Source organism: Gymnoscopelus microlampas, assembly GCF_963454915.1.
Source record: "Gymnoscopelus microlampas genome assembly, chromosome: 11".
Lineage (NCBI taxonomy): Eukaryota > Metazoa > Chordata > Actinopteri > Myctophiformes > Myctophidae > Gymnoscopelus > Gymnoscopelus microlampas.
Window position 1 is genome coordinate 32501225 of NC_139948.1, and position 26991 is coordinate 32528215.

The 26991-nt window shown below is 44.4% G+C and overlaps 1 protein-coding gene across 1 annotated transcript in view; it reads right to left on the reverse strand.

Annotated features, from left to right (window-relative positions):
* The window catches only part of znf385c (zinc finger protein 385C), a 171853-nt gene that overhangs the window by 11459 nt on the left and 133403 nt on the right, over positions 1-26991 (reverse strand). Inside the window, exons 3-5 of the mRNA XM_084072762.1 lie at positions 20952-21094; positions 14154-14264; positions 6027-6249 (exon numbers count right to left, since the gene is read on the reverse strand). Of these exons, the coding sequence (XP_083928888.1) occupies positions 6027-6249; positions 14154-14264; positions 20952-21094 (477 nt within the window). The remainder of the gene's footprint in view (positions 1-6026; positions 6250-14153; positions 14265-20951; positions 21095-26991) is intronic.

The window sequence follows — 26991 nt, forward strand, 5'->3', positions numbered from 1 at the left end:
TAGTTTTTTTGTTTTATAATTGATGTGTCCGATAATCCCATGTGGGATGGGTCAAGAAATTGTCCGGACACAGAAATAAAACATTCATTCATTCATTCATATGTATAATCCCCACACCGGTAAATGTAAATAAATGGTAAATGGTGCATTTATATAGCGCTTCTATCCGAAGTGCTTTACATTGATTGTGGCGTTAGACGTTACTTAGTGACGTGCCACACCCAGCGATCCTTCACGCCACTTTTCTATGTCCAGGCGTCACCGCCACTTACGCATCCGGGTACTCAGGTAGTCCACCGTAGGAGATTCCCAAACATGCAGACTATCCCCAATCCCTGTTGTTGTCGAGGCACAATGGACGAGGAGAAAACTGATCATTGAAATAGAGAAAATTCCAATATACAATATTGTATGACACACAATCCCGTCATTATAAAAACCTTCCCAAAAAGAGAAAGCCTGGCGAGCCTTAGCCCTGGACATTGGCTATTCAGGTGAAGTGGCTGAAATACTCAGGACACAACAAATGTCCCGCGCTGTGTGTTCCCCCTACACCACGACGCTTCCTGTTGGCGTTGGGGCGGCACATGGCGTGCGTCAATGACGCGCCGGTGCGCTGGCACTGGCAGTGCGATTTGCATTGAGACCTGAAGCTGATTCTACATGTCTCCTAAATCTCAACAGTATTCTGAAAAACGTATGTTTCTATATCAGTAGTTCTCAATCTTTTTCCTGTCAAGGAGCCCCAAAATGATATGTATTTGGCCGCGGACCCCCATCAAAATATTGTGTTCCAGGGACCCCCCAGAAGCAAAGATTTGAGTAAAAAATGTTCGCTTTAAAAATATATATATTCAAAGATTTGCACACATTTTCATGATTTTTCAAAAATAGCAGATCTACAAGCTCGTAGTGTGGCACTCGGTGCCGCGCTATGAGCTTGTATATCTGCTATTTTTGAATAGCCAAAGTGTAAAATAATGCTTTTTTAGCTCAAATCTAAAAATGACACAGTTCCAGGTCTTAATGGGTTAAGTCATGGGTAAGCAAGCCCCTTGACAACACCTTGTATCTGACTGCTCATCATCACTCATCCCATGTATGTCTGAGCAACGGCGGAGACTGCCACCAAGATTGACAGACTGTCAGACCAAAGGACAGACAGAGTGCCGACATCAGTCAGTGCAAGTTGTAACTCATAATCCAGCAAATTATGGTTGTTGACATCACTGTCTTCCAAGCAATTGTCAGTTTTATTTAACTCAAAAATAATTTAAATCGATCCCTCTACGGTCCAATTAAGGCTGACAGGCTTTAAAGTGTACTGTAAGTGCATCTGAGGACTTCACAGTGTGGTTTATTGACCCCATGACAGATTTTTACCACAATGAAATGGAGAATGAGCATAGTGATTAGACCACATTCTTAACTTGCTTTGTGTACACACACACACACACACACACACACACACACACACACACACACACACACACACACACACACACACACACACACACACACACACACACACACACACACACACACACACACACACACACACACACACACACACACACACACACACACGGGCAGAGCATTCAATCTTGATCCGAGGCAATCTCACAACACAAACAGCTTCCCTAGGGAAAATCCCCACCATAAATTACAATTACTGTGGTGACAGAGTCCTTTTGAAGACGACATCAACAACAGAGTGAATCAAAGCCCGGCGTGATTGATGCTTGTCAGTGGCATACACCAGTCTGCCAATCTCTCGCTCTCCCTCTCTCGCTCTCGCTCTCCCTCTCTCTCTCTCTCTCTCTCCATATCTCCCGCCATCTCTCATTCATTGCTTGTGCATCTGCTCATCAGTGGTTTAAAACATTCATTACATAATTTCTAATGCCAAATGTATACTCTATTGTCAGCTCACAATGCATGGCATTGTGCTACAGTACATTGCTTACAGTAAGAGTGAAAGTGCTGTCTTTACGCCTCGCCCACCTGGAACTGTGTCATTTTTAGATTTGAGCTAAAAAGCATTATTTTACACTTTGGGCTATTCAAAAATAGCAGATCTACAAGTGAAAATTTGTGAAAATGTGTGCAAATCCTTGAATATATATATTTTTAAAGCGAACATTTTTTACTCAAATCTTTACTTCTGGGGGGTCCCTGGAACAACATATTTTGATGGGGGTCCGCGGCCAAATACATATCATTTTGGGGGTCCTTGACATGAAAAAGATTGAGCACCACTGATATAGAAACATACGTTTTTCAGAAAACTGTTGGTTGAGATTTAGGAGACATGTAGAATCGGCTTCAGGTCTCAATGGGTTAAGATAATCATCAGATTGAAATCAAATCGTTTATTGCAGCAGCAAAGAATAAGGTAAAGATAATCACAATTAACCCTTTAAGACCGGGGATGCATCTGTGTCATTTTAAGATTTATTTGGCTATTCAAAAATAGCAGATATACAAGCTCTGCGCGCTATGAGCTTATAGATCTGCTATTTTTGAAAAATTGTGAAAAAATATTCTTTTGAATTTTTTCCAAAAACTGTTGGGATTTAGATTTTTTTAAAGAATCTCCTCAGGTCTTAATGGGTTAAATCCAAACACAGAATGAAAGTATATGTCCTAAGTGTATTTCAGCTTGTGATAGCTGAGATGGAATTGTCTTTTCTGGAAGTGACGCTCCTGCCCAAAAGAGCATAAAAACAGGTGCACCGATGGAAATGAGGAGACTGACCTTGTGTGTATCACAGGAAAACTGTTTACCCTAAGCCAGCCAGTCTCCTTGGGGGGGAAGCAGACAGGTGCATCGGTTCTTGATGGCAGACAATGTGGGCATTAGCCTGAGATAGCCCCCACCCCCAACCTTCGGTTTCATGGCAGACATAGCTAATTTCATAGAGTGTTAATTTGGAGTGCTATTCCATTACAGGCTGGCATTGTAGTGCATGCCACCACTGGCGCGCTCGGCTGCATTTCAATTTCACATCAGGCCAATCACACAATTGGGCTTATTAAAGAGTGTTCCTGCTCGCAAAATTGCCTTGGAAGTGTAAAATTATTATTCACAGCATAAAAACTAGCAGGGATTCATCTGCTTTCTCTCCAACTGACTCTCTCTCTCTCTCTCTCTCTCTCTCTCTCTCTCTCTCTCTCTCTCTCTCTCTCTCTCTCTCTCTCTCTCTCTCTCTCTCTCTCTCTCTCTCTCTCTCTCTCTCTCTCTCTCTCTCTCTCTCTCTCTCTCTCTCTCTCTCTCTCTCTCTCTCTCTCCCCCCCCCCCCCTCTCTCTCCCCTTCATTCATTTCATCTTATCTATCATTTTCCACTCATCATCTCGTTTCCTCCTTGCTTCCACATCCCACTTTCGGAGCTCGCCTTGCAATGGCAGAATATTGAAATGAGAGTTTTATGAGAGCGTTATCAGGCTCCCAGTCTTTTGTCCACCCTTCTCCTTTCCGAAGGAGACTTTTAGGGCTCAGGGCAACAAAAAAAAGTGTGAGATTCCCCATCTCTTTGTGTGTGTGTGTGTGTGTGTGTGTGTGTGTGTGTGTGTGTGTGTGTGTGTGTGTGTGTGTGTGTGTGTGTGTGTGTGTGTGTGTGTGTGTGTGTGTGTGTAGCTTCATATCTCTCTCTATGATATTCCCTCTAGCATCAGTGCGCATTTAGAAATTCAACTCAGATAGCAATCTTTTCTTGGGCGGAGGATGTGGAGAATGGTGTAACTAAAGAAAGTAGAAGGTAGTGGAGTTATCCACTCTGGATGGATGGGCACTCTGTCCTTTACTGACAACAAAGTACTTTGATGAGACAAATTCACTTTTCAAACTAAAGCTGCAGCCATGTCTGGCGCTATTAACGGTAATTACAAAAATAATTATAAATACATGCATTGAATTATTTTACAAATGAATGTATTTATTTTTTATTTCAAAGAGAAGATTGTGTGCACATCCCACGCCTGCATTTAGGCCAGGTGCTGGACATCAAGGGAAGAATCGAGGAAAAGAAGAAGGAAGTCCGCACACTGTTCTCAAGCTCCAAGAAACTCACTTTTTATTTTTGCAACGTTTCGTCTTCATCAGGCAAATATCATATCTATTTGCCTGATGAAGACCTAGAAGGTCGAAACGTTGCAAAAATAAAAAGTGAGTTTCTTGGAGCTTGAGAACAGTGTGCGGACTTCCTTCTTCTTTTCCTTTATTTTTTATTTGACATGACTTGAAACAAGCAGACCCAAATCCCCTATTTAATTTCAATAACCAGTCAGCCTTTGTCATAATTGTTTCATGTAAAAAATAGTATGGCAATTCCTAACTTGCGGACCCCCTTGAAAACAGATGGTTCATCTCAAGGGGTTATTCCCAATAAAGAATTTCAATAGTAACTTGAACATGCTCCACAGGTACAGTAAGCTCTGGAACTCTGAGACAAAGCCCTCCTTGACCCCGTCCAGACCGGTGGAGAGAGTTAGTCACATGCGGGCTAGAAGAAGCGGTCAAACAGGGAGAGATTAAGAAACCAAAGGGGCAAGAACAACCCCACCGACACTCCGATCGATCTCATCCTCTTCCTTTATTAACACAGCATCACTCTCTCTCCCAGACACCCACTACTGTCCCGCAACGTCAGAGCCGGTCATCCATCACGGAGCCTGTGCTCGGAGAAGCCCCGGTGAGAGGGATGCGAGGACAGCATGGGGCGGAATGTGAAGCTAAGCTAAGCTTTGAATCCAAAGTACCACTGAGGGGAGCACAGGAAGGTGATAGGAGAGATATATCTAGTCACAATCTAAAAACCACAACCTGATGCAAGGAGACGAGGACAAGGGGGAACAAGATGTGCAGTCTAGCGGAGGAGGGAGAGCGGGAGGAGGGGGTTAGTACGTGAAACACATGGTAGGAGTGTAGGTGATGTGAGAATGAGGAGATGGATGCTTTTTCCATAGATGCTAGTTTACTATGCAGGTATATCTTGGTCATTTGGTCAGGTTTTTTTTTGTTACTTAGATTAGTTTTTTCTTGAACACATTCACAAAGAATGTTATTTCGATAGCATGTTGTTGAGCTGCTACAGTAGGTTCATTGTTTCCCTGGTACCCTAGTTTCTTTGAGGCACTACATTGTTCTCTCTGCTGCACTGTACTGTATTGCAACTAATTGACCTTGCTGCTTGTTGACTATAGTTCATGCTTACTCTGCTTATTCTGATCCCATATTTGCTAGTTGCTCTGGGTAAGAGCATCTGCTAAATGCCGAATTTGCTAATTGTAAAATATAATCGTAAAGAAGGAAAAAGGTTAAAGGTAGGGTAAGTGATATTTTTTGGTTAAAACAAAAAATATTTTGTTAAAAGGTTGAAATACTATATTCTGATAGTAATCATTGCTATAGAGTGTTTTTTCAGTAACAGGAGTCTCCCTGTCTCTCCAGCTCTTTAATAAACAGAAAATACATTTTTCGGTAGGTGTCAAAATCTCAGCCAATCAGGAGAAAGTACCCATTTTTAAGCTTAATTTGTATAGTGTTCCAGTTCCAATTTTGTCTGCTCATTTCTTAGTGTCATCACTCCCAATTTCACTTGTTTAATCTATATCCTGATTGAGTTCTCTGTCCTGGTTGGATAAAATTGGAAATGAAACTGAAACTGAAACGAAAATGCATTTTATGTTTAATAAAGAGCTGGAGAGACAAGGAGACGCCTAATACTGAACAAACACTCTATAGCAATGAGTACTATCAGAATATATAGCTACTTAACACTTATTTTAACCAAAGCAAATCACTTACCCTACCTTTAACAAGGAGGGAAAGATACCTGAAACGCGGGATGGCAAAGCAAAACGCATGATGAGGGACGCCATTCTTTTCCCCTTGGTGCTTTAATTGGCCCCATTCACATGGCGGCCATCTTCCTCTCACTTCACACTCCGAGTAGAAAGTAAGAGGGAAACGGCGTGTGAATAGAGTCAATTGCCACCACCCCCATCTGTCTGTCAGTGTACTTACTCGTCCCCTCCATCAAGCTTGTTGTGTCCATCAGTGCTGGGAGCGGCGCCTCGGAGTCACACGTCTTGCTCTTGTCCCTGTCGCGCTCTCTGTCTCTGTCCCGGTCCCGCTCCCTGCCAGCGGACGAGGCTTCCCCCGTCCGACGCTGCCGGTTCTTCTGGGCCTCCATGGCTTTGAGCTTCCGGGCGTGCTTGTGTCCCTTATAGTGTGCCTCTGCCTGGTTCTGCACGGAGACGAGAGCGAGGAAAGGAAGGTGAGGAAAAACGCAAAGGTGCCGGCATTAGACTTCATTGATTGAATGCTTTATTAACCCATTAAGACCGGGAACGCGTACTGTGTCATTTTTGTATTTCTTTGGGCTATTCAAAAATAGCAGATATACAAGCTGCCGTGCTATGAGCTTGTAGATCTGCTATTTATTTGAAACATCTTGAAAATGTGTGCAAATCTTTGAATATAGATATTCTTTTTTTAAAGCTAATTTTCTTTACTCAAATATTTGCTTCTGGAAGGTGGTCCCTGGAACAACATATTTTGAGATGGGGGTCTGTGCTCAAATACATATCATTTCGGGGGCCCTTGACATTAAAAAGTTTGAGAACAACTGATTATTCGATTGTTAAGACGTGACGTTGCGCCCCGCTAGAATAACTTCCGGGTCCAAGTGTTTTAATGTTAATAATAATAATGTTAAATCATAATAATGAATAAATACTTTGTACTTCTATGATATTAGCATTAAGACCCTTATTAACCCTCAATGGTTCATTTCTGAAAAAGGAGGTTATTGTAAAAAGATTTACGGGTTCCAACATGTTGTTTACAATGAAGAGTGGACGGCGCTGGTGCCTTTTGGACCCGGACGTGACATCGGACTACAAAATTACGTCAGACTTAAGAACCGAATAGCAACATAGATTTTTTTCCACAGAAGCTTTAAAAATACATTTAAATTAAAAGTTTTCACGAAATAAATAGCAGATCTACAAGCTCATAGCGCGGCACTCGGTGCCGTGCTATGAGCTTGTAGATCTGCTATTTTTGAATAGCCAAAGAAATCTAAAAATGACACAGACGCGTTCCCGGTCTTAATACAGTAGGTTAACAGTTTGCAGATTGTGCAGAGGTACGGTTTGCAGTGATTGTTAAAAAGGATAACACAAAAAGCCCTAGGGGGCTTGTTTCCATTGCGGTCCTGATCATGCATTATCAGCTCAAACGGCTTGGACATACGTGAAATAAATGCTAAAATATGTGTAAGTATATACGTATCGTCACTGTCAGGCAGAAACCTCCTATCTCCGTATTTCAACTTGATATTAAAACCTGATGTTTTTTCATCACTTAATGCCCGACTTCGTCAAGCAAAAGTAGTGAAAATAGCCGATCTACAAGCTCTACAACGCGATGCATCGCGATTGCGTCGAGAGCTGGTAGATCTGCTACTATATGAACTATTTCTGAACATTTCCTGTTTCATTTCCTGAAAAGTAACAGTTTTGAACATACAAGGTTTCCACCCGACAGCAACGATATACATGAGCTGGTGCACACGCACACGCACACACATACACACACACACACACACACACACACACACACACACACACACTCGCTCGCTGCAAGGAGAGTCTGTTTCTAGCCGATAAGAGCACTGGCACATTGGGAGGCCAGAGGTATAATTGCATGTGCAGTATGTAACAACAGAAAGGATCCCATCTCTAGAACTAACTCATTAATGTGCACTGCAAGTGCCAGCCACAGCAAATCCCAGGGGCATGTAACAACATATTGCCGCTGTCAGGCGGAAACCTTGCATGAAAAAAAAAAAAAAGAAGAACGTTACTTTCCAAGAAATTGAAAAAAATACATAATTTAGTCGCTAACCCATTTAGACCTGGAACGCATCTGTGTCATTTTAGATGTCTTTGGCTATTTTTGAAAAATTGTGAAAATTTGAGCAAATCTTTGAATCTATATATATTTTCAAATCAAACATTTGTAACTCAAATCTTTGCTTCTGGGGGATTGTACAAATGTCTTCTAAATCCTAGTTTAAAAAAATAAATAACAAATGTTGCTTGTTGTTGTTATTGTAATGTAATGTTATGTTAATTAGTGGTATCTGCTATTTTTGAATAGCCAAAGAAATCTTAAAATGACACAGATGCGTTCTCGGTCTGAAAGGGTTAAAGTCGTTAAATACTTTTCATTGGTTAAATATTTATATAAAAACCACAGACGGACGTAATCACTTTCAACCTGGCATCCTTATTTTGTTTAGTCATTATAGGCTGCACTTTTAATTTTGTTTTTCATAATTTCCCCAAAATAGCAAACTAGCAGACTTTTGCGTGACACCATCATATGACAAAATATTAAATAGGGCATTCATTTATGAAAAAACATTAAAAGTATGGAGATACAAGGTTTTAAGATTGACAGCGACGATACTAAATGCATAGCATTACAGCGCTTCTCACACACACGCACGCGCACACGCACACACACACACACACACACACACACACACACACACACACACACACACACACACACACACACACACACACACACACACACAGTTACAGGTCAGGGCCAAAGCACATTATTTTTCATTCCACAACAGTACTTTGTCTTCACATTATTATAATTCTCATGGCCTCTGTATGAGGCCCCTGATGTCAGATAACATTCATGTATAGGAATTGCACATAAATCAATACAGAGAGCTCTCATTAAAGCCTAAAATAGCCTCTGAAGATAATCTCTCATCACGTTACATGTAGCAATGGGGAGTGATGGAGAGACAAAGAGCTACATTCAGTCAGGAACACTCACGTCAAAGTAGATTTAACCATTTATTGCAACAAATGGAATACAGTTAAACTTGGCGTTAATGGCTCCGCTCTTTAACCCATTAAGGCCTGAGGCCGATTCTACAAATGTCTTCTAAATCCCAACAGTATTCTGAAAAACGTATGTTTCTATATCAGTGGTGCTCAAACTTTTTCATGTCAAGGACCCCCAAAATGATATGTGTTTGATCGTGGACCCCCATCTTGTTCCAGGGACCCCCAGAAGCAAAGATTTGACTTAAAAATGTTCGCTTTAAAACAATATATATTCAAAGATTTACACACATTTTCACGATTTTTCAAAAATAGCAGATCTACAAGCTTGTAGCGCGGCACTCGGTGCCGTGCTACGAGCTTGTAGATCTGCTATTTCTTAACCCATCTTAATGGGTTAAGATGTTCTAAAAATGTTGCTAAGCAGCATGCTAAGCAAAATCAGGGAACGCTATGCAAAACCCCCCACAGGTATACAAGAGCGGGCCCATAGCAATTTAACATTTAATCAGATTAACTTTCGACATGCAAACTTGAATGCACTTTAGCATTAAAGCCTTAGAGCATTGAATTCAGTTTAGAGCCATGCACACATGAATTTCAGTTCAACATTCAGTATAAACGTTTGGGTAATGCAAGACTCTGAACTATAAGGTGGAGGCTGGGGTGGAGGAGGCAAGCTTTGAGAGCAGCAGTGTGTGGCAGCAATTAATTTGGAAAGGAGAATTATTGTGTCAGGGTTGTTGGAAGTTTGACCACTTCCAACAAATCGACACAAAAAAATGGATTAACCACTGAACTCTGTATTATACTTCATTGTACAATGCTGGTGTACAAAAATGTTCGCGTCGTGAACTTAAAAAATGAACTTGAAAATGATCATTCATTAATCGTAATCGAGGCAAAAGTAAATACATAATAAGTGAAATAAGCGTGATATTATTTGAGTCATATCGCCCAGCCGTAGCAGCATCTGTCTGAAAGTTAGAAGTTAGGATTATTACTGCCTTGGTTTAATTAATGTTCCTCTCAGACCAGCCCAAGCTAAGGCTGTCCAAACACATTGAAGAATTAGTTTGTAGTCCAGATCTAATATATATGATTTATTTTGGAAAAGGATGTGTTAATTATGTGTGTTACTATAAGTTCATCGTTCATGGCTCTACAAGTTTAATCACTTGGTGTATCGAATGTTTACGTTACCGGCGTCCCTTCAAATAAGTGCCACAATATCTTTAAGGAATTACTTTTATATTGGAAAGTGTTGATTTTGTGTGTTTTTCAGATGGTGAATACTGTGGCTTGGAGCTGAACTTATTGACTCACAGGGAATACTGTATTCATCTTATTAGAACAGGGGTTCCCAAAATTGTCCATGCCAAGGACCCCCTAAAAAGCCATAAGCTCTAGCTGCGGCCCCCTATTATTAAATGGCGTTCTTGTTTTTTTGTTTAAGCATAAATAAACAATATATATATATTTTTTTTAATTTAAATGTTCTGCCTTTATTGGATAGTACAGTGAAAGGAAACAGGGAGACAGGGGGACCGACAGCAAAGCCCATCAGGCTCAGGAATCGAACCTGCGCCTCACTGTCAGCCTGTATATGTATGTGGAATGTGCCTTAACCACTAGGCCATCGGCGCCCCCTTGATTATTATTTTAACCTAGATGTGCAAAGTCGATTATTGGTTATCATTTTATTATTTTATCAGTTTCAATATATTTTCGGTTAATTGTCCAGCCCTGGTTGCTGCTTATTAAGTGAACAAGTCAGATTAAGCAGCTACTAAACTACTTAGAGTGTCTTTCCTGTGAAGGGGGAATAAATACGTACAGCAAATGGCTTACGGATGCCGCAAACACCAAGAGACCATCTCCTTACAGTGTGAAACAATTGCAGACGCTGGTTGTGGATTTCACTGATTACCTCTGCATCAACAATATGGTGGAACATCACCAATGAATAGATGTCAGCATCCGCTGTGATCGTATGCTGATAAACACTATTACAATATTACAGATACACCATGATGCACAAAGGGACAGGCGTACGTACGCAGGCACAAGCACCAACACACAGACGCTCATGCACGCTGCAACTAATTATATCACTCCTCTCCCACATCTCTCATGTATTACTAAACAGAGAGAGAGAGTCTAAGCAAACACCAAACACCAGGCTTGTCGTACAGTTGGGCAGGAGGCAGAATCCACATTAATCCATTATGACCGGGAAAGCATCTGTCATTTTCGATTTTTTGAACCATTATCTTATACTTTTACTATTCAAAAATAGCAGATATACAAGCTCATGGCGCGGCACCGAGTGCCGTGCTATGAGCTTGTAGATCTGCAAAAAAAAAAAGAAAATCACGAAAATGTGTGCAAATCTTTGAATAAACATTTTTAACTCGAATCTTTGCTTCTGGGGGATTCTACAAATGTCTTCTAAATCCTAACACTTTAAAAAAAAAACTTATGTTGCTATAATCAGTGGTTCTCAAACATTTTTCAGGGACCCCCAGAAGCAAAGATTAAAAAAAAAAAAAAAATCACTTTAAAAATATATATATATTCAATGATTTGCAAAAATATTCATGATTTTAAAAAAAATAGCAGATCTACAAGCTCATAGCGCGGCACTCGGTGCCACGCTATGAGCTTGTATATCTGCTATTTTTGACTAGCCCAAAGAAATCTTAAAATGACACAAGACGCGTCCCCTGTCTCAATGGGTTAACAGACTTAATGGTGTGTTGTAGCAGGGCATTATAAATAACCCAGGCCCGTCAAGGCCGCATCTGTAAACACCAACTTGAGCACCTCACCACATCAGCTGACTGATCTGCCGTGAAAAGGCTTCGGAGATTAGCGTGACGAGACAAATCCTGCTAGCTCCCTCTCAGCTACATACCATCCTCTCTATCCAACTAGGTCTCGCAGGAGACGGAGCGAGAGAGAGAGAGAACGAACGAACGTGTCAAATGAGCATCGGTTATCACATCACTGCCTCCCGGGCATGACTACAGCAAAACATACCAGCCCTTAATAGGGGATTCCTGATTGATCGCTCGCCTCGTAATTACGCAGGGGGGCTACGGAGCGACACATATGTCTTGTTTATCGCATAGCTTTATTACAAGTTTGTTATATAACGAACGGGAAGCGTGTATAAAAGAAATTAATTAAGTATCAAAAGTGATGGTCAGCACTGTTGTCATGCATATTTTCACTGCAGAGGCTAAACAATGATTGCGCTAATAAAAACAAGAAATCCATGAAACTCAATTACACCAACCTCGGGGACTGTATAATTGTATTGTCACAATATAAAAGCGATATCATTATTATTACTGTATGTATAAAAGTGACAAAATGTTGTGTTCCTTGCAAATCAGGAACCAGTGAAATCCTAAATGTTAATTTATCCATTTGTAACTTATAGAGTGTGTTTGTACACCCTCCCTTACAGGTCCATTTGGTCACATTTGTACACTCTCAAGAGTTAAAGGAACACTCATAGATTTACATTGAATGTCTCTGTACTGTGGGTCCTCTATGTCCACATGCGGACAACGCACAATGTGTACAGTACTACAGTAAGCTGTGTGTGTGTGCGTGCGTGCGTATACGCGCGCGCGTGTGTGTGTGTGTGTGTGCACGTGTGCGAGCATTTGTGTGCGTGTGCTTACACACGTGTGCGCATATGTGTGCGTGTGCCACTGTGCGTGTGCATTTGTGTGTGTGTGTGTGTGTGTGTGTGTATACGTGCCAGCCTGGTAAACCCTCCCTCCAGAAATCTCATTTCCATTTGATTTCTGGAGTGAGTCTGGCCTGATCGCCCATTCTGCAATATTGGCTGTGGGCTGGAGTTGGGCGGGAGTAATACCGTTGACTGACAGCCAATGATCGTTTGTCCCCTTCAGCCAATCAGCAGTTCCTTTTTACCACCTCCAGACTATGTGACGCAACGGGACTTTTGAGACGGCCATGCCCAAAATAGGTTGCCTTATTGGGATACATGCGTGTCACTCCCCGCCCCTGCCGGTTCTCTAAATTTATATTTTTAAATAGGCTATGTCATGATTAATTGACCACATATATGAAGTTAAACAACTAAATTCTATCCAAACGATATCTTAATAGTAAATTCCGTGCCTCAAAAAAGAAGTTTGAGACCATTTTAAAAACGAAAGTAAGAAGTGAAGGCACTCGGACAACAACAATGGCTGCCGTTCGTCTTTTGTTGGCTGCACTCAGGCTGCACTCAGCTTCATTCGGGCTCACTCAAACTCGCCACCTGATTGGCCAACTGTCGCTGTCAATCACAGAACGATGAGCGACGACGCTGATAGGCTCGTCTGTTTGGTGTACACAGCCAATATTGCAGAATGGGCGTTCAGGCCAAACTCACACCAGAAATCAAATGGAAATGAGATTTCTGGAGGGAGGGTTTACCAGGCTATATACGTGCATGTGTGTGTGCCTGCGCATGTGCATTTGTGTGTGCGTGTTGTGTGCATGTGCTTACACGCATGTGCGCGTATGTGTGCATTTGTGTGCGTGTGCAACTGTGCGTGTGCATTTGTGTGTGCGTGCATTTGTGTGCATGTGCTTACACGCGTGTGCGCGTATGTGTGCATTTGTGTGCGTGTGCAACTGTGCCTGTGCATTTGTGTGTGTGCCTGCGCATGTGCATTTGTGTGCGCGAGCGGGTGTGTGTGCGTGCATTTGTGTGTGTGTGAGTGTGTGTGTGTGTGTGTGTGTGTGTGTGTGTGTGTGTGTGTGTGTGTGTGTGCATTTGTGTGTGTTTGTGTATGTGCATTTCTGTGTGTGTGTGTGCGTGTGCGTGTGCGTGTGTGTGTGTGTGTGTGTGTGTGTGTGTGTGTGTGTGTGTGTGTGTGTGTGTGCGTGTGTGTGTATGTAGGGTAAATGGAACGTGGAGATGCTGAAACTGGGGCTCCCCGCTGGTGCTACTGATTGTTTCTGTCCTGCACAGATAAACGCTGCTCTCCCTGCTGTCTAATCCCTCACACCCAAACAACACACACACACACGCGCGCGCGCGCGCACGCACACACACACACACACACACACACACACACACACACACACACACACACACACACACACACACACACACACACACACACACACACACACACACACACACACACACACACACACACACACACACACACACACACACACACACACACACACACACACACACACATACCTAAAAAGCGAGCCTAAACACATGTGTTCTTACCGTGGAGTTGAAGCGCAGGTGGCAGATGTTGCAGGATATAATCTGTTTCTTCTTGAGGGGCTGAGGGACACCGAACGTGTGATTGATCACCGCCTTCTGCACCGGGTCCATCTAGGACACAGCAAGCAAACACTGTCACCATCCATCCACCTACTGTATGTATGCTGCTCTGAGAGTTTACAAATGATACCAAACGGCCGGGCCACACGTGTTCCAGCAAAAGATCACATTTAAAAATTCAAAATTAATATTTGTTCTGCATTGTCATGTGAAACACAAATGATCCTCACAAGAGAGAGAGGGGAAATGAACTGAAGTGGCGCGGGGTGAGGTCGAGAGGCTGTTTCATTCAGCTGCTGATTTTCAGAAATTGACGATATTATGGGGGCCCCCCAAATAATTGGCAAAAGACTAAGATTTTAATGCTATATGGCATTGCGTCAAGGACCCCCAAATTGACACATATTAGCCCAGGGACCCCCATTTGAAAAGATATGCCAGGGACTCAACCATTTTGATTCCTTGGGGGTCCCAATCTACACAGTAGTATCATCATCAGTGTTAATTTAACTCTCAGAGTGTACAAATGGAACCAAATGGACCCGTTAGGGTCCATTTGGTTCCATTTGTACACTCTCAGAGTTACAGACATATAAGGGTCAATTTGGTTCCTAATTATTAATTTGGCTGGGGACCCCCTGGAACCCCCTCAAGGACCACTGGTGGTCCCCGGACCACTGGTTGAAAACCACTGCTATATGGCATTAATATAAAACATTATAATAATGTAGGAAAAAATGTTAGCTTAAAGCATACTGCGCTAGCTCCATTGATCCAAGTCGGCACACAGTCGATTGAATGATCATTAAAACAAACATGCTCTGAAAATGCAAACGGCCGCGAGCACTTTCAATAATTTCAAGTGGGCCCTGATTCAAAAAGGGTTGAGAACCACTGTTTTGGGCAGTTATATCGTTTTATTTATATACAGGACAGTAGAGAGACAGGAAACCAAAGGCAAAGAGAGGGAAGGCAAGGAACATAGGTCTCCAGACAGATTCCAACCAGGGATGTTATGAGTATGTGGTGGTCAGCTAACACAGTGGTTCTCAACCAGCGGTCCGGGGACCACCAGTGGCCCTTGAGGGGGTTCCAGGTGGTCCCCAGCTAAATGATGGACAGTTAGTAGCCAAATGGACCCTTATAGATCTTTAACTCTTGAGAGCGTAAAATGAAACCAAATGGACCCTTATGGGTCCATTTGGTTTCATTTTACGCTCTCAAGGGTTAAATTATTGTTAAACATCTGCATTACTTAATTAAAGAATTGTTATTTTGATCAACGTTTGCCTGTTATCTCTCCTATGGTACCACATCATTACAGCATGGAATTGTGGACAAAATCGTATCCAACGATAACAAAATATTCGAAGTCTTGGGTCTGAGAGTCTAAATCTCATCAAATGCTCGTCCGTGGCTCAAATGCCCAATAAATAATGGACCTTGAGCTGAAAAAGTTTGAGAACCACTGAGCTAACACACCCCACCGCCGCAGAGCTCTGCTGCAGCCGCAGGGCGTGAAACACAACTGCATGTAGCACATTTCTCTCACGGCCAAATTAGAGACACTAATGTCTGCTTTTATAGCCAATCTACAAGGCCACAACGCGTCGCAGCGCTTGCAGATCTTGTGAGCTTGTAGATCGCCTATTTTCGCTGCAGCAAAACACCAGCCCACCAGCAACTAAGTATAAAAAAGGGCTTAATACAGTTAGAGCCCCACTGTGATTCCAGGAATGTGTCTCTGTGAGAGATTATGATACATTGCAAGCTGCAGTACATGGAGGTGGTTCCGGAGTGCAACTATGGCCAGACGGTATGATAAATGTGGTTTCAACAGTCTGGATGAAGACCTCAGAAAGTCCCCCCAGACAGCATTCTATAAACAGCCGAGGGAGGGAAGTGAGGCCACAGTGATCGCGTCTGTTGGGCCACTGGTTCTCCACCTTTTCTTGATCAGGTCCCACTTGAAAATCTTGAAAGCGTTCGAAGCCCACCCATCTCTGACCACTTGACACGGCACCCTAACAGCCTAAGTGGTCAGATGGGTGGGCGACGTGCATTTTTTGAGAGCGTGTTTATTTGTGTTAATGTTATGTTATCATTAAATTGCGTTTCGCCAATTAGTAGGGGGCCCACTTGCGATATCCTCACGGCCAACCGGTGGGCCCCGGCCCGCAGGTTGAGAACCACTGCGCTAGGGGGCGATCTGCACTGCGCCACGCTGACAGCTAATGTCAATGCATGCAGCCATCAGCGGCGTATCACATGTAAGCTAATAGTCCCCCTCCTGGAGCCCGCCTCTCCAGGTTGGTAGCGGGCCCGCTCCTCAAATCCGGAGGTAGAAGAGGGAGGGGGGGAGTGGGTCAGCTGGGGGGGGGGTGCGGGCGGAGGGGTACAGCACAGTCACTCTGCAGTCAGACTGCCACGCTTGGCGTAACCAGATCTGCGCCGGTGCTGTTCCAGTGAATGCCGACGCAACGCATAATAGTGTAGCGGCTGGCGCTGCCTTTCTGTCTGAGACGCAAGCCTGAACAATGCCCGAATCATCCTCAGCCCTCAAACCGCACCCCCCCCCCCCCCCAGTCCCAGACAGGTGACTCCTGTTTGAAGGCAGAGTTTGTTTACCCAGGATTCCTCAAGGCCAGGTGTGATAGGGAACATAAACACACCTGACACTCAAACCTCTCCGCTGTAGGTAGAGCTCTCCCCTGGGAGGTAACCCTGCCTCCGCTGCCTCAGTGTGGCTTCTTAAACAACTCCAAGTCCACCTTGGGGAACAAACCGACCTTTCCCTTCACAAGCCAAAGCCTGGACCTCGGACAGCCGGCAAACCCCACACACACACTCACACACACCGTCCGTCCGTCCACCCCCCCCCCCCCCCCCACCCCACACTCCTCCTGCCCTCTGACCACCTTAGCAGGGCAGGCTGCACACAACTATTTGTTTTAGGAACAGAAGAATGTGCACATTGTCTGTCCGCAGCCATCCCGAACCGACTGCTATGAATGCGTCTATTGTCTCTCCTTCCTTCCAGCCCTGGTGCAGACAGAAGCTATCCAGCACAAGGAGGCTGTGCCTGTGAGTCCATGATGGAGTTTCAGCAAGGGAGGTGCAGAGACACAGAGAGGGCGGGGGGGGGGGGGGGGGGGTTAGAGGTATAGAGAGAGAAGGAGGGTAAGAGAGGACAGGATGAAAACTGGAGGCTATTTAGTTTCGGAGACAGGTGCATTCATCTTCTCTCCCCTGCACACGCCCAGAACAACGTGAGTCTTATCAGGGGCTAAGAGAACCTGGTGCTCCCTACTGAATGGGCTTTGTGATTAATGCCACAGCTGCACAGTCACACTATGTGTTATGGAGACTAATCATCTCCCTCCTGAGTCTGAAGCAAACCCTGATTTGACATGTTTCTCTCCTCTATAGTTATCATCATTTCTGCATTCTGGGCGGAGAGCGTTTCCACGTTCTTCCAGGTGCTGCATTCTGTTCAGAGAATGGCACGCTGAAAAGCATGGTCTCTGCGGCTTCTCAACTAGCTGGTTGAAATCATTATTAATCCACGTCGAAATAACTGCTGCTAATAGGGAACGCATGTTTTTGTTTGAGGGACAAAATACACCTTAAAAAATACATATTAAACCATATTAAAATGAGAAAGGAAGTGACTTAGTGTTTTTTTCATGATTAAAGTTAATTACACCTTGGCAGAGGTTTGGGTTGTTAAGTTGCCTTGCCATGATGTGACTCCAAATATTGATGAGATATCTTCAATAGTTGCTCTGTTGATTAAAAAGCCGTCATCCAAAAATAGTCTCCCCATTGAGTTGCATTGAGTTACTGCACGGTGAAAACAGCACTCAAAGTCATTTTTTTAGCACACCCAAAAAGCAAAGTGGATTCTGCCAATGTATAAAAAGACCCAAAGCAGTCTTTGTTAATACTGTAGGTACTATCGTTGCTTCTTACACATGCAGTAACGAACACAGTCTGCATCTGTATTCTTTCAAATTCAAATAGTAAAATCATCACAAAGTTAGTTTGCATTCATTTGTGTGCTAAAAGTCTGACTTTGAGACCTATTTCACTGTGCAATGTAAGTCAATAGGGGAGACTATTTTGGATTATATTTTTTTCATCAATGGAGTGAATATATTGGGAGTTTGCTCATGGCAAGGTAACTACGCAACCCAGACCTTGCAGTGTCATTTTGCTTTAACCATTTAAAACCTGGAAAGCATCTGAGTCAGTTTGGATTTTTGCGTTGGCTGTTAAGAAATAGCAGATAAACTACATAATATGGCATTAGACATAAAAGAATGTTGTATAATGTTTGGTGCTGGATTGCTGTTGTTAGTGTTTGCCTCACTTCTACATAATAATGATCAGCATCAACAGAGTGTGGTAGAGCAGCATTATAGTTAAACAACTTACACAGCAAAATCCTCAGTGTTCATTTATCCATCTTTAACGCAGTTAAGTTATAGTGTCCATTTGGTTATTTGTGTATACTCTCAGTCAGGTTTAAATGAACACACAGGATTTATTTATCATACCAGGTGAAAAAATTACAATTCAAGAGTCCCTAAAAACACCATGACAACAGTACTACTTTGCTGGTGTCGGGCAGAAACCTTGTATCACAAGAGTGTCTCGCAAAAGTAGTGAAAACAGCAGATCTAATAAGCTCACAACGCATCACGACGTAACGCATTGTGAACTTGTAGATAGGCTATTTTCACAACTTAAATTAGGTTTCTAGCCTGGCATGGCCAGACTAATACATATATATTTTAACTCTGGCTGATTAGTCCGGTTTCCAGGCTACATGGTTTCCACTTGATAGCGACGACTTCTTCGTGATAGCGAGGAGCTGCTGGCTGCCGTCCAGGCTGGCTTTGTGGCTGGGTTTTCCAGAGGCCAGTAACTGCAGCTGACCCCTGGACTCCAACCGGTGGGTGGGCACACAGAGAACAAACGGATGGCGTTTCACATGCCGCGAGGCTGGAGCCCCACCACATCATACAGCAGCACACGTGCATATCTCCTCCGCCCGTTCCGCCTCACCCCTCTGCCGCCGTAAGACCCCAGCGGGGCTACGGTATATGTCTCTGTGTCTTTTCTCTCTTATGCTACCCCCCCCTTTTATTTCACTCCCATTTGAAGAGGTGTAAAATGTATGCTGGTCAGGGAGAGAGAGAGAGAGAGAGAGAGAGAGAGAGAGAGAGAGAGAGAGAGAGAGAGGCTTATGTTTCATTTACAGATAGAGGAACTTGAGATGGTTTCACAAAGACTGGGCAAAGAGGCGCGCGCGCACACACACACACACACACACACACACACACACACACACACACACACACACACACACACACACACACACACACACACACACACACGTTACAAACATATAAACACTCCCACACACACACACACACACACACACACACACACACACACACACACACACACACACACACACACACACACACACACACACACACACACACACACACACACACACACACACACACTAAAAGTAGGATCAAAGACATCAGAAGCACACACACACACACACACACACACACACACACACACACACACACACACACAATGACAATGGGTATACTGTCGGTAAGCAGAGATCAAAGAAACAAGCTTTTAATTCTAGACACAGAGGCAGGTAAGCATCTGAGCCACGCTGCTTGGAAATGGTGGCTTACTGCTGACTGGAAAAAAAAATGCTGGCGGGAGTTTCATCTGTGAAAACGCTGATACTGAAATGAGCGGTCGGTCCCCTAGACCAGTTCCACGCAGATGACAACAGTACGGTAGACCTTGCTTGGATTGTCAGGGCAAGAATGTTCAAAGCAGTGGCGTTCAGGCTTTAAACCGTTTTCAGCAGGGTAGTAAAGTAGTCAGAGACTGTCCTCTAACTGGACAAGGCCCCCAGTTTGAACTCTGCAACAGATAGAGTTGCCAACCACCTGAAATTCAAATAAGGGAACAGTAGCCAAAAATGTGAGCTTGCAGATTGGCTATTTTTTTGGCAAAGAGATTTGGTGTGGACAGAAAAAAAGCGGTTCAAGAACAGAGACAACTCAGGTCAGTCTAAGTGTTTAACAACCTGTATTCTATGTATTATATGTATATGGAAGATGTGTGTCATTGAAATAGGAAAAAAAAAAACAGGGAACAAAGTGTGTCCCTTATCAGTTCAATAAGGGACACGTCTCGTTCGGAAATGTGCACCGGGAGCACAGTCACGTCTTAGTTTGTATTGGCCAGTGCGCTCAGTGCTATACATCCGAACAGATAAAGCCAGAGTCATACTGTAGTTGCGCGCGGGACGGGTGACGTGCACTGAAAATAGCCGATCTACAAACGTGTTGTGTGTTGCGACGAGAAACTGGACCTCTAGGCATTGATCATAATTCACACAACGGCCATTTTGCTCTCATGTGAGGGATGTGACAGGCTATTGTCAAATAGCCCTGTTAAACTGATCTTGATGCTACAGAATATCAACACATTTTGCCGGGGGACCTGCTGGAACCTCCAGAAGGACCCCCTGGGGGTCCCCGAACCACACTTTGAGAACCACTTGCCTGTGTGTGTGTGTGTGTGTGTGTGTGTGTGTGTGTGTGTGTGTGTGTGTGTGTGTGTGTGTGTGTGTGTGTGTGTGTGTGTGTGTGTGTGTGTGTGTGTGTGTGTGTGTGTGTGCGTGTGACTCACCGTGTTAAAGTTGGGGAAGAGGCTGAGGGGGGAGGACCCGTTGAGGCGGAAGGGAAGGAAGTGTTTGAGGTCGAGCTGAGGCTGTAGCGGCCGTCCCGGGACAGGCAGGGATGCCAGGAGGGGGTTGCCCTGGGCCGACGTACCTGAAAACAACACAGCAACAACACAGCCATCAGTGATAGTGATGGAAGACGTACGGTACTCGCATCTCTTAAGGTTTCAGTGCCGCAGCACACAAATACTCTGTAAAAGTCCTGTGTTCCAAATTTTCTTGAGTAAGTGTAAAAGTAAGTAAGTAAGTAAGAAAAAGAACTCGATATGCAGAAAGTCCCATTTCGCAAGTTTTCAAATGAAGAAATGTATATAAAAATCACACCCAGTGTGAAGTGAGCAGTGTGGTCAGACATCACAGTGATGGAAGCTCACTTAAAAAAAAATATTTTTTGGGGCTTTTATGCCTTTATTTGGACAGGACAGTAGGCTGACAGGAAATGGGGAGAGAGATGGGGGGGAGACATACAGCAAAGGTCGTCGGGATCGGGAGTCGAACCCGCGACACGCTGTCAAGCTGGATTTCCCAGCATATGTGGTATGCGCCTGGACCGTTAGGCCAGCGGACGCCCCGTGCATAGTCCTATTTAAAGGTTATTAATTTCATCATGTGTCTCGCTAGCCAATCATAGTGCTGAATAGAGTCAGCCAATAGAGTCAGCCAATCACAGTACAGCTAGGGGTGTACTAATGTAGAGGGGTGTGCTATTATGAGCCAATCACAGTACAGCGAAGGGTGTACTAATGAGGTGTCCCAACCCCACGTATAGGAGCGGCTACACCGCTCAAAAATACAAAATAAAAGTACAGTACTTGAGTAAATGTACTTAGTTACTTTCCACCAGCAAAAGATGCATGTTTTCACCTTCATTTGAACTGAACAAGTATTTCTGATCATCCCCGGAGGTCAAGTGCAGGCAGTGCTCAGGGGTTTATCCAAAACCTGCATTTGATTTGGTATCTGGGGCACCATAACATTACCTAGCGCCCCCATCGTACCAATATAAACAGCTCTGTGTGTGTGTGTGTGTGTGTGTGTGTGTGCGTGTGCGTGACTGTGTGTGTGTGTGTGCGTGCGTGTGTGCGTGACTGCGTGTGTGTGTGTGTGTGTGTGCGCGTGTGTATGCGTGTGTGCATGACTGCGTGTGTGTGTGTGTGTGTGTGTGTGTGTGTGTGTGTGTGTGTGTGTGTGTGTGTGTGTACGCGCGCGTGTGTGGGCACGATAGCCTGTGACCCCTTTGAACATCCTATCACCCCATCACAGCGTCGTCCCGGGCTAATCCCGCAGAGATGCGCACCTGGCACCCGTGTACACACCGCGCTCGTCCACACACATCATTTAATTACTGATTTATTGGCGGTAGAGGGGAGTGCCTGCACAAGGGGAAGATGGGAGATATCGGATTTCAAATGGACCAGGGATGAAGAGATTTCTAATTTTCCGCCTGGCTGAGTTTCAGCAGACCTGTGTGCTCAGCGGTGCACGGGCACTTATCCCCCTGCACCAGGATCAATCACCACTGTCATCTGTGGGCTGCCACTGCCACCCCCAGCATGTCCTCGCTGCGGGTCCAAAACCTTGCATCTCCATATTTTCATGTTGTTTTTTTCCCCCCATAAATGAATGCCCTATTTCAGTGGTTTTCAACCTTTTTTCGCGTCAAGGACCCCCAAATTTGACACATATTAGCCCACGGACATGAAAAGATATGCCAGGGACTCAACCATTTTGATTTCTTGGGAGTCCCAGTCTACACTGTATCATCAATGAATTAGTGTTCATTTAACCCTGAGAGTGTACAAATGGAACCAAATGGACCCTAATGGGTCCATTTGGTTCCATTTGTACACTCTCAGAGTTACACACACTCTCAGAGTTACAGACACAGGTCAATTTGGTTCCTAACTATTAATTTGGCTGGGGACCCCCTGGAACCCCCTCAAGGACCACTGGTGGTCCCCGGACCACTGGTTGAGAACCACTGCCCTATTTTATACTTCGTCGCATGACAAGAGTCACGCAAAAGTATCGAAAACAGTCGATCTACAAGCTCACAATGTGCTGCGCTGCATAGAGCCTGTAGATTTTCTAAATTAGCTATTTTTTTTAAATACGGACACCATGCTGAAAAGTGGTCAAGTCTGTCTGTGGGACATACAGAGTCTGTGGGACGCACAGCGACGATGTGTGTTACAGATAGGAGGAGCTGTGATATGCCCTGATGAGTGCATGCGCACGCGCGCGCACACGCGCACACACGCACACACGCACACACACACACACACACACACACACACACACACACACACACACACACACACACACTTTGCATTGACTTACATTCATTCCTAACCATAACTGATCTAACCCTCAGGAAAAACAAAATAATAACCAATAAATGTCCACATTTTTATTTGAGATCTGATTCTGAGCGAGAGAGGCAGTGGAACTGCAGAGAGCATTTCAGGTGCGATCAAAGGAGAAAAAAAAAGAGTACTGGCTATCCGTAGACCGCGGTGCGTAGACTGTAAAGGCAGCAAATCTGTTTCCAAGACAACATCTTTGCAGGACAGAAGGCTGTGACTAGTGACCGCACTGACAGCAGCCTTCCTTCCACCAGCAGCGTGGAGGAGAGCATGATACAGTTCATCCTGTCTGTCTCGTGCCGACGGGATTCCCGGAGACCTGATGGTCTTGGGGGCCAGCTGGGCTGGGGCTGATGCGTCGTCAGGCATTATGCTTATAGAGCAACGACTCCCCCAACCTGTGGTGGACTGGCCAGTGGTGGAAGACGTACTCTTGATTGTTTTACTTAAAGGAGCACTTGACTCATTTTCAACCTACTGTATCTTCAATAGCTCCTCAATAATGCTCATTATAAGATGCCACCATTTCTGTCTCAGAATAAGAGGGCTGTGGTGGGACACTTAAAGGGATAGTTCACCCCCAAAAATACTTTTTTTCTATCGATTAGTCACACCATGAAGACTTTTTGTTTTTGTCGCATTCCTAAGCCAATCATTTGATGACCAGCGGACCGGTAGGCAGTGGTTCCGGGAGGAGACACAAAGGAGACTCTTCGTATCTCCTACCGGAACCGCTGCCGGTCATCAAATTATTGGCTTTTGACAAAAACATAAAAATATCCATGAATTCAAGTCTCCATAGGGTGACTAATCAATCGAAAAAAAGTCATTTTGGGGGTGAACTATCCCTTTAAGAGATCTGCCTACCAGTGACGTCAGCGATAGGCAGATTTGATCATTTCAAACTAGATTTTAAACTTTCTTTCCTTTTTGTTTAATGCAATAACAATGAATTATAGCATGTTAACTTATCCACTAAGAGAAGGCTGTAGTTTGATGATGTCATTGGTAGGCAGGTCTCTGAACTGTCTACAGTCCACTACTGAGCTACAGAGCGAGTCGATGGAAATTGTGCCATCTTATAATGAGCATTAGTGAGGACCAATTATATGAAGATAAGGTTGAAAATAGTTAGTTAGTTCCAAGATCCATGATCCAAGCCGGTGCGCAATCGATTGGTTGATCATTAAAATAAACATGCTCTGAAAATGCAGGCGGCGCACCCATCTGGCCACTTAACCCTTTAAGACCGGGAACGCATCTGTGTGTCATTTTTAGATTTATTTGGTTATTCAAAAATAGCAGATATACAAGCTTTTCTGCTATTTTTGAAAAATCATGAAAAGTTGTGCAAATATTTGAATTAATTTACTTTTTTTTGCGGACATTTGTAACTCAAATCTTTGCTTCTGGGGGTTCCTGGAACTAATTATTTTACAAATGTTCGCTTTAAAAAATATATAATCCAAGTTTTGTCACAAATTTTCACGATTTTCAAAAATAGCAGATCTACAAGCTCGTGCCGTGCTATGAGCTTGTATATCTGCTATTTTTGAATAGCCAAAGATATCTAAAAATGACACACAGATGCGTTCCCGGTCTTAAAGGGTTAACACGGCTACCGGGTTAAGTAGTCAGATGGGTGGGCTCTGGGCTGCAAACGCTTTCAAGATTTTCCAGTGGGCCTCAATCCAGAGAAGGTTGGGAACCCCTGGCTTAGAGTAATGGAACTGGTGGTTCTGGAGCCAATCTGCCTATATGTCATGGCGTGGTGGGCACTCTAATGATGGCCGCGGTCTGTGTGATACCCAGAGAGAGAGAGAGGCAATACAAGATGGACACCGCTCAGAGACATGAGGGCAGCAGCAGCCAATGGGAGACAGATCACACATACAGTACATATACAGTCGGCTACGGCACGCACAAACACAAATGTACTTTTTCATGCATACCAACATATAGGCTCACTTTTCAGACTCTTCTGTCTGTCTGTCTGTCTGTCTGTCTGTCTGTCTGTCTGACGCACGCACGCACGCACGCACGCACGCACGCACGCACGCACGCACGCACGCACGCACGCACACACTGCGTGAAGAGGAACTGAGTCTATACTCTTGGCTGAGCTATCAAAGAAAAAAGCTTGGCTTGCAGGAAGGACAGTTATCAGCTGATAGAGCCCCCCCTCCCCCCTCCCCCCACCTCTCTGTGACTCCCTAGGCAGCTTATTAAATCAGTGGCTGGCTGTTTGCCGCTTTGGATGATAAGACTGCCACGAGGCACAGTCTGAATCCAGGAACCAAACGAACGACAGCAAGTAAAGAAGTGTGTTCTCTCTCTCCCTCTCTCTCTCTCTCTCTGTTTCCCTCTCTGTTTCCCTCTCTCTCTCTCTCTCTCTCTCTCTCTCTCTCTCTCTGTCTGTGTAGAGGAGGTGCATGCAGGAGATGAGTATCACACACACAGACCTTACACAAACACCCTGCCTACGCACCTCCGAAAACAAATAGCACCCGGGGGAAGTGCAGACAAACATGCACACGCACAGACATACGTGCACCAGCATGCGCACACACACACACACACGCACGCATACAGAAGAAGACTCTAAATGGCACATTTATCGTTTCGACACATAATCTGTGCATACATTTTCAGTGTAACCACATTAGGTCTACGCTGCAACACACGATGTGTGCGCGCGCAATGTGCATGTGAGTGTGTATGATTGTGTGTACATGTGTTCAAGGAGGATGGGAGGCTTCTTTCACCCTGAAGCAACAGATAACATCCTTCTATCACACTGCATCATTCCCCACTCATTTAATATAGTACGGCTGAAGGAGCATGCACGTGGTTTTATAGTGTGTGTGTGTGCGTGTGCGCGCGCGTGTGTGTGCGTGTGTGTGTGTGTGTGTGTGTGTGTGTGTGTGTGTGTGTGTGTGCACGCGGCTGCATTGCTTGGTTGGTGTGTACTGTACCCAGAATAGTATTGTACATGTTTTAGATGTGAGCGTGCACGCCTGCCTGTGCGTGTGCATGCATACGTGCGTGCGTGTGTGTTTACATGTGACCCTGTGTGAAAGTATGCATGTGTGTATATTCATGTTGTGTGGTTTGACTCTCTGTCCAAAAGCCATGCCGGTCTCAACGGTCCAATTTATTTACGCACCACTTGTGGTTCTCGTGTCCAGACAACCGCTGGTAGTTAAAGGCCAGACCTGAAGCCAAACGTCCAGTCTCTTCCACTCTCTCCCTTGCCCATGACTTTGCTGACAGAGCTGAGTGTCTCCAGGCAGGCCATCAAAACAACACATCCCCCCCTGTGATGACTCACTGGGCCCCAGTTACACAACAGCCACAGTCACGTCACATCACGTACACTCAGCTGTGCACGTTTGCTGATGTACGGGCCAGAGAATTTGAACGCTCGTTTGTGAAAAATAATGGATTCCCACGTGCGCAACAACCACACGTTGTTTCCTTCCCTGTTCCTGTTCTGGTGTGAATCAGCCGTTCAACCCTTTTAGTCCTGCTAACAGTAATTCTCGAGTCATCACTACCCTCAGATTTGGAACAAATTGCCTTCCTTACTTCAAAATAAGGACCCTTTATGCTCCCCGCCCCC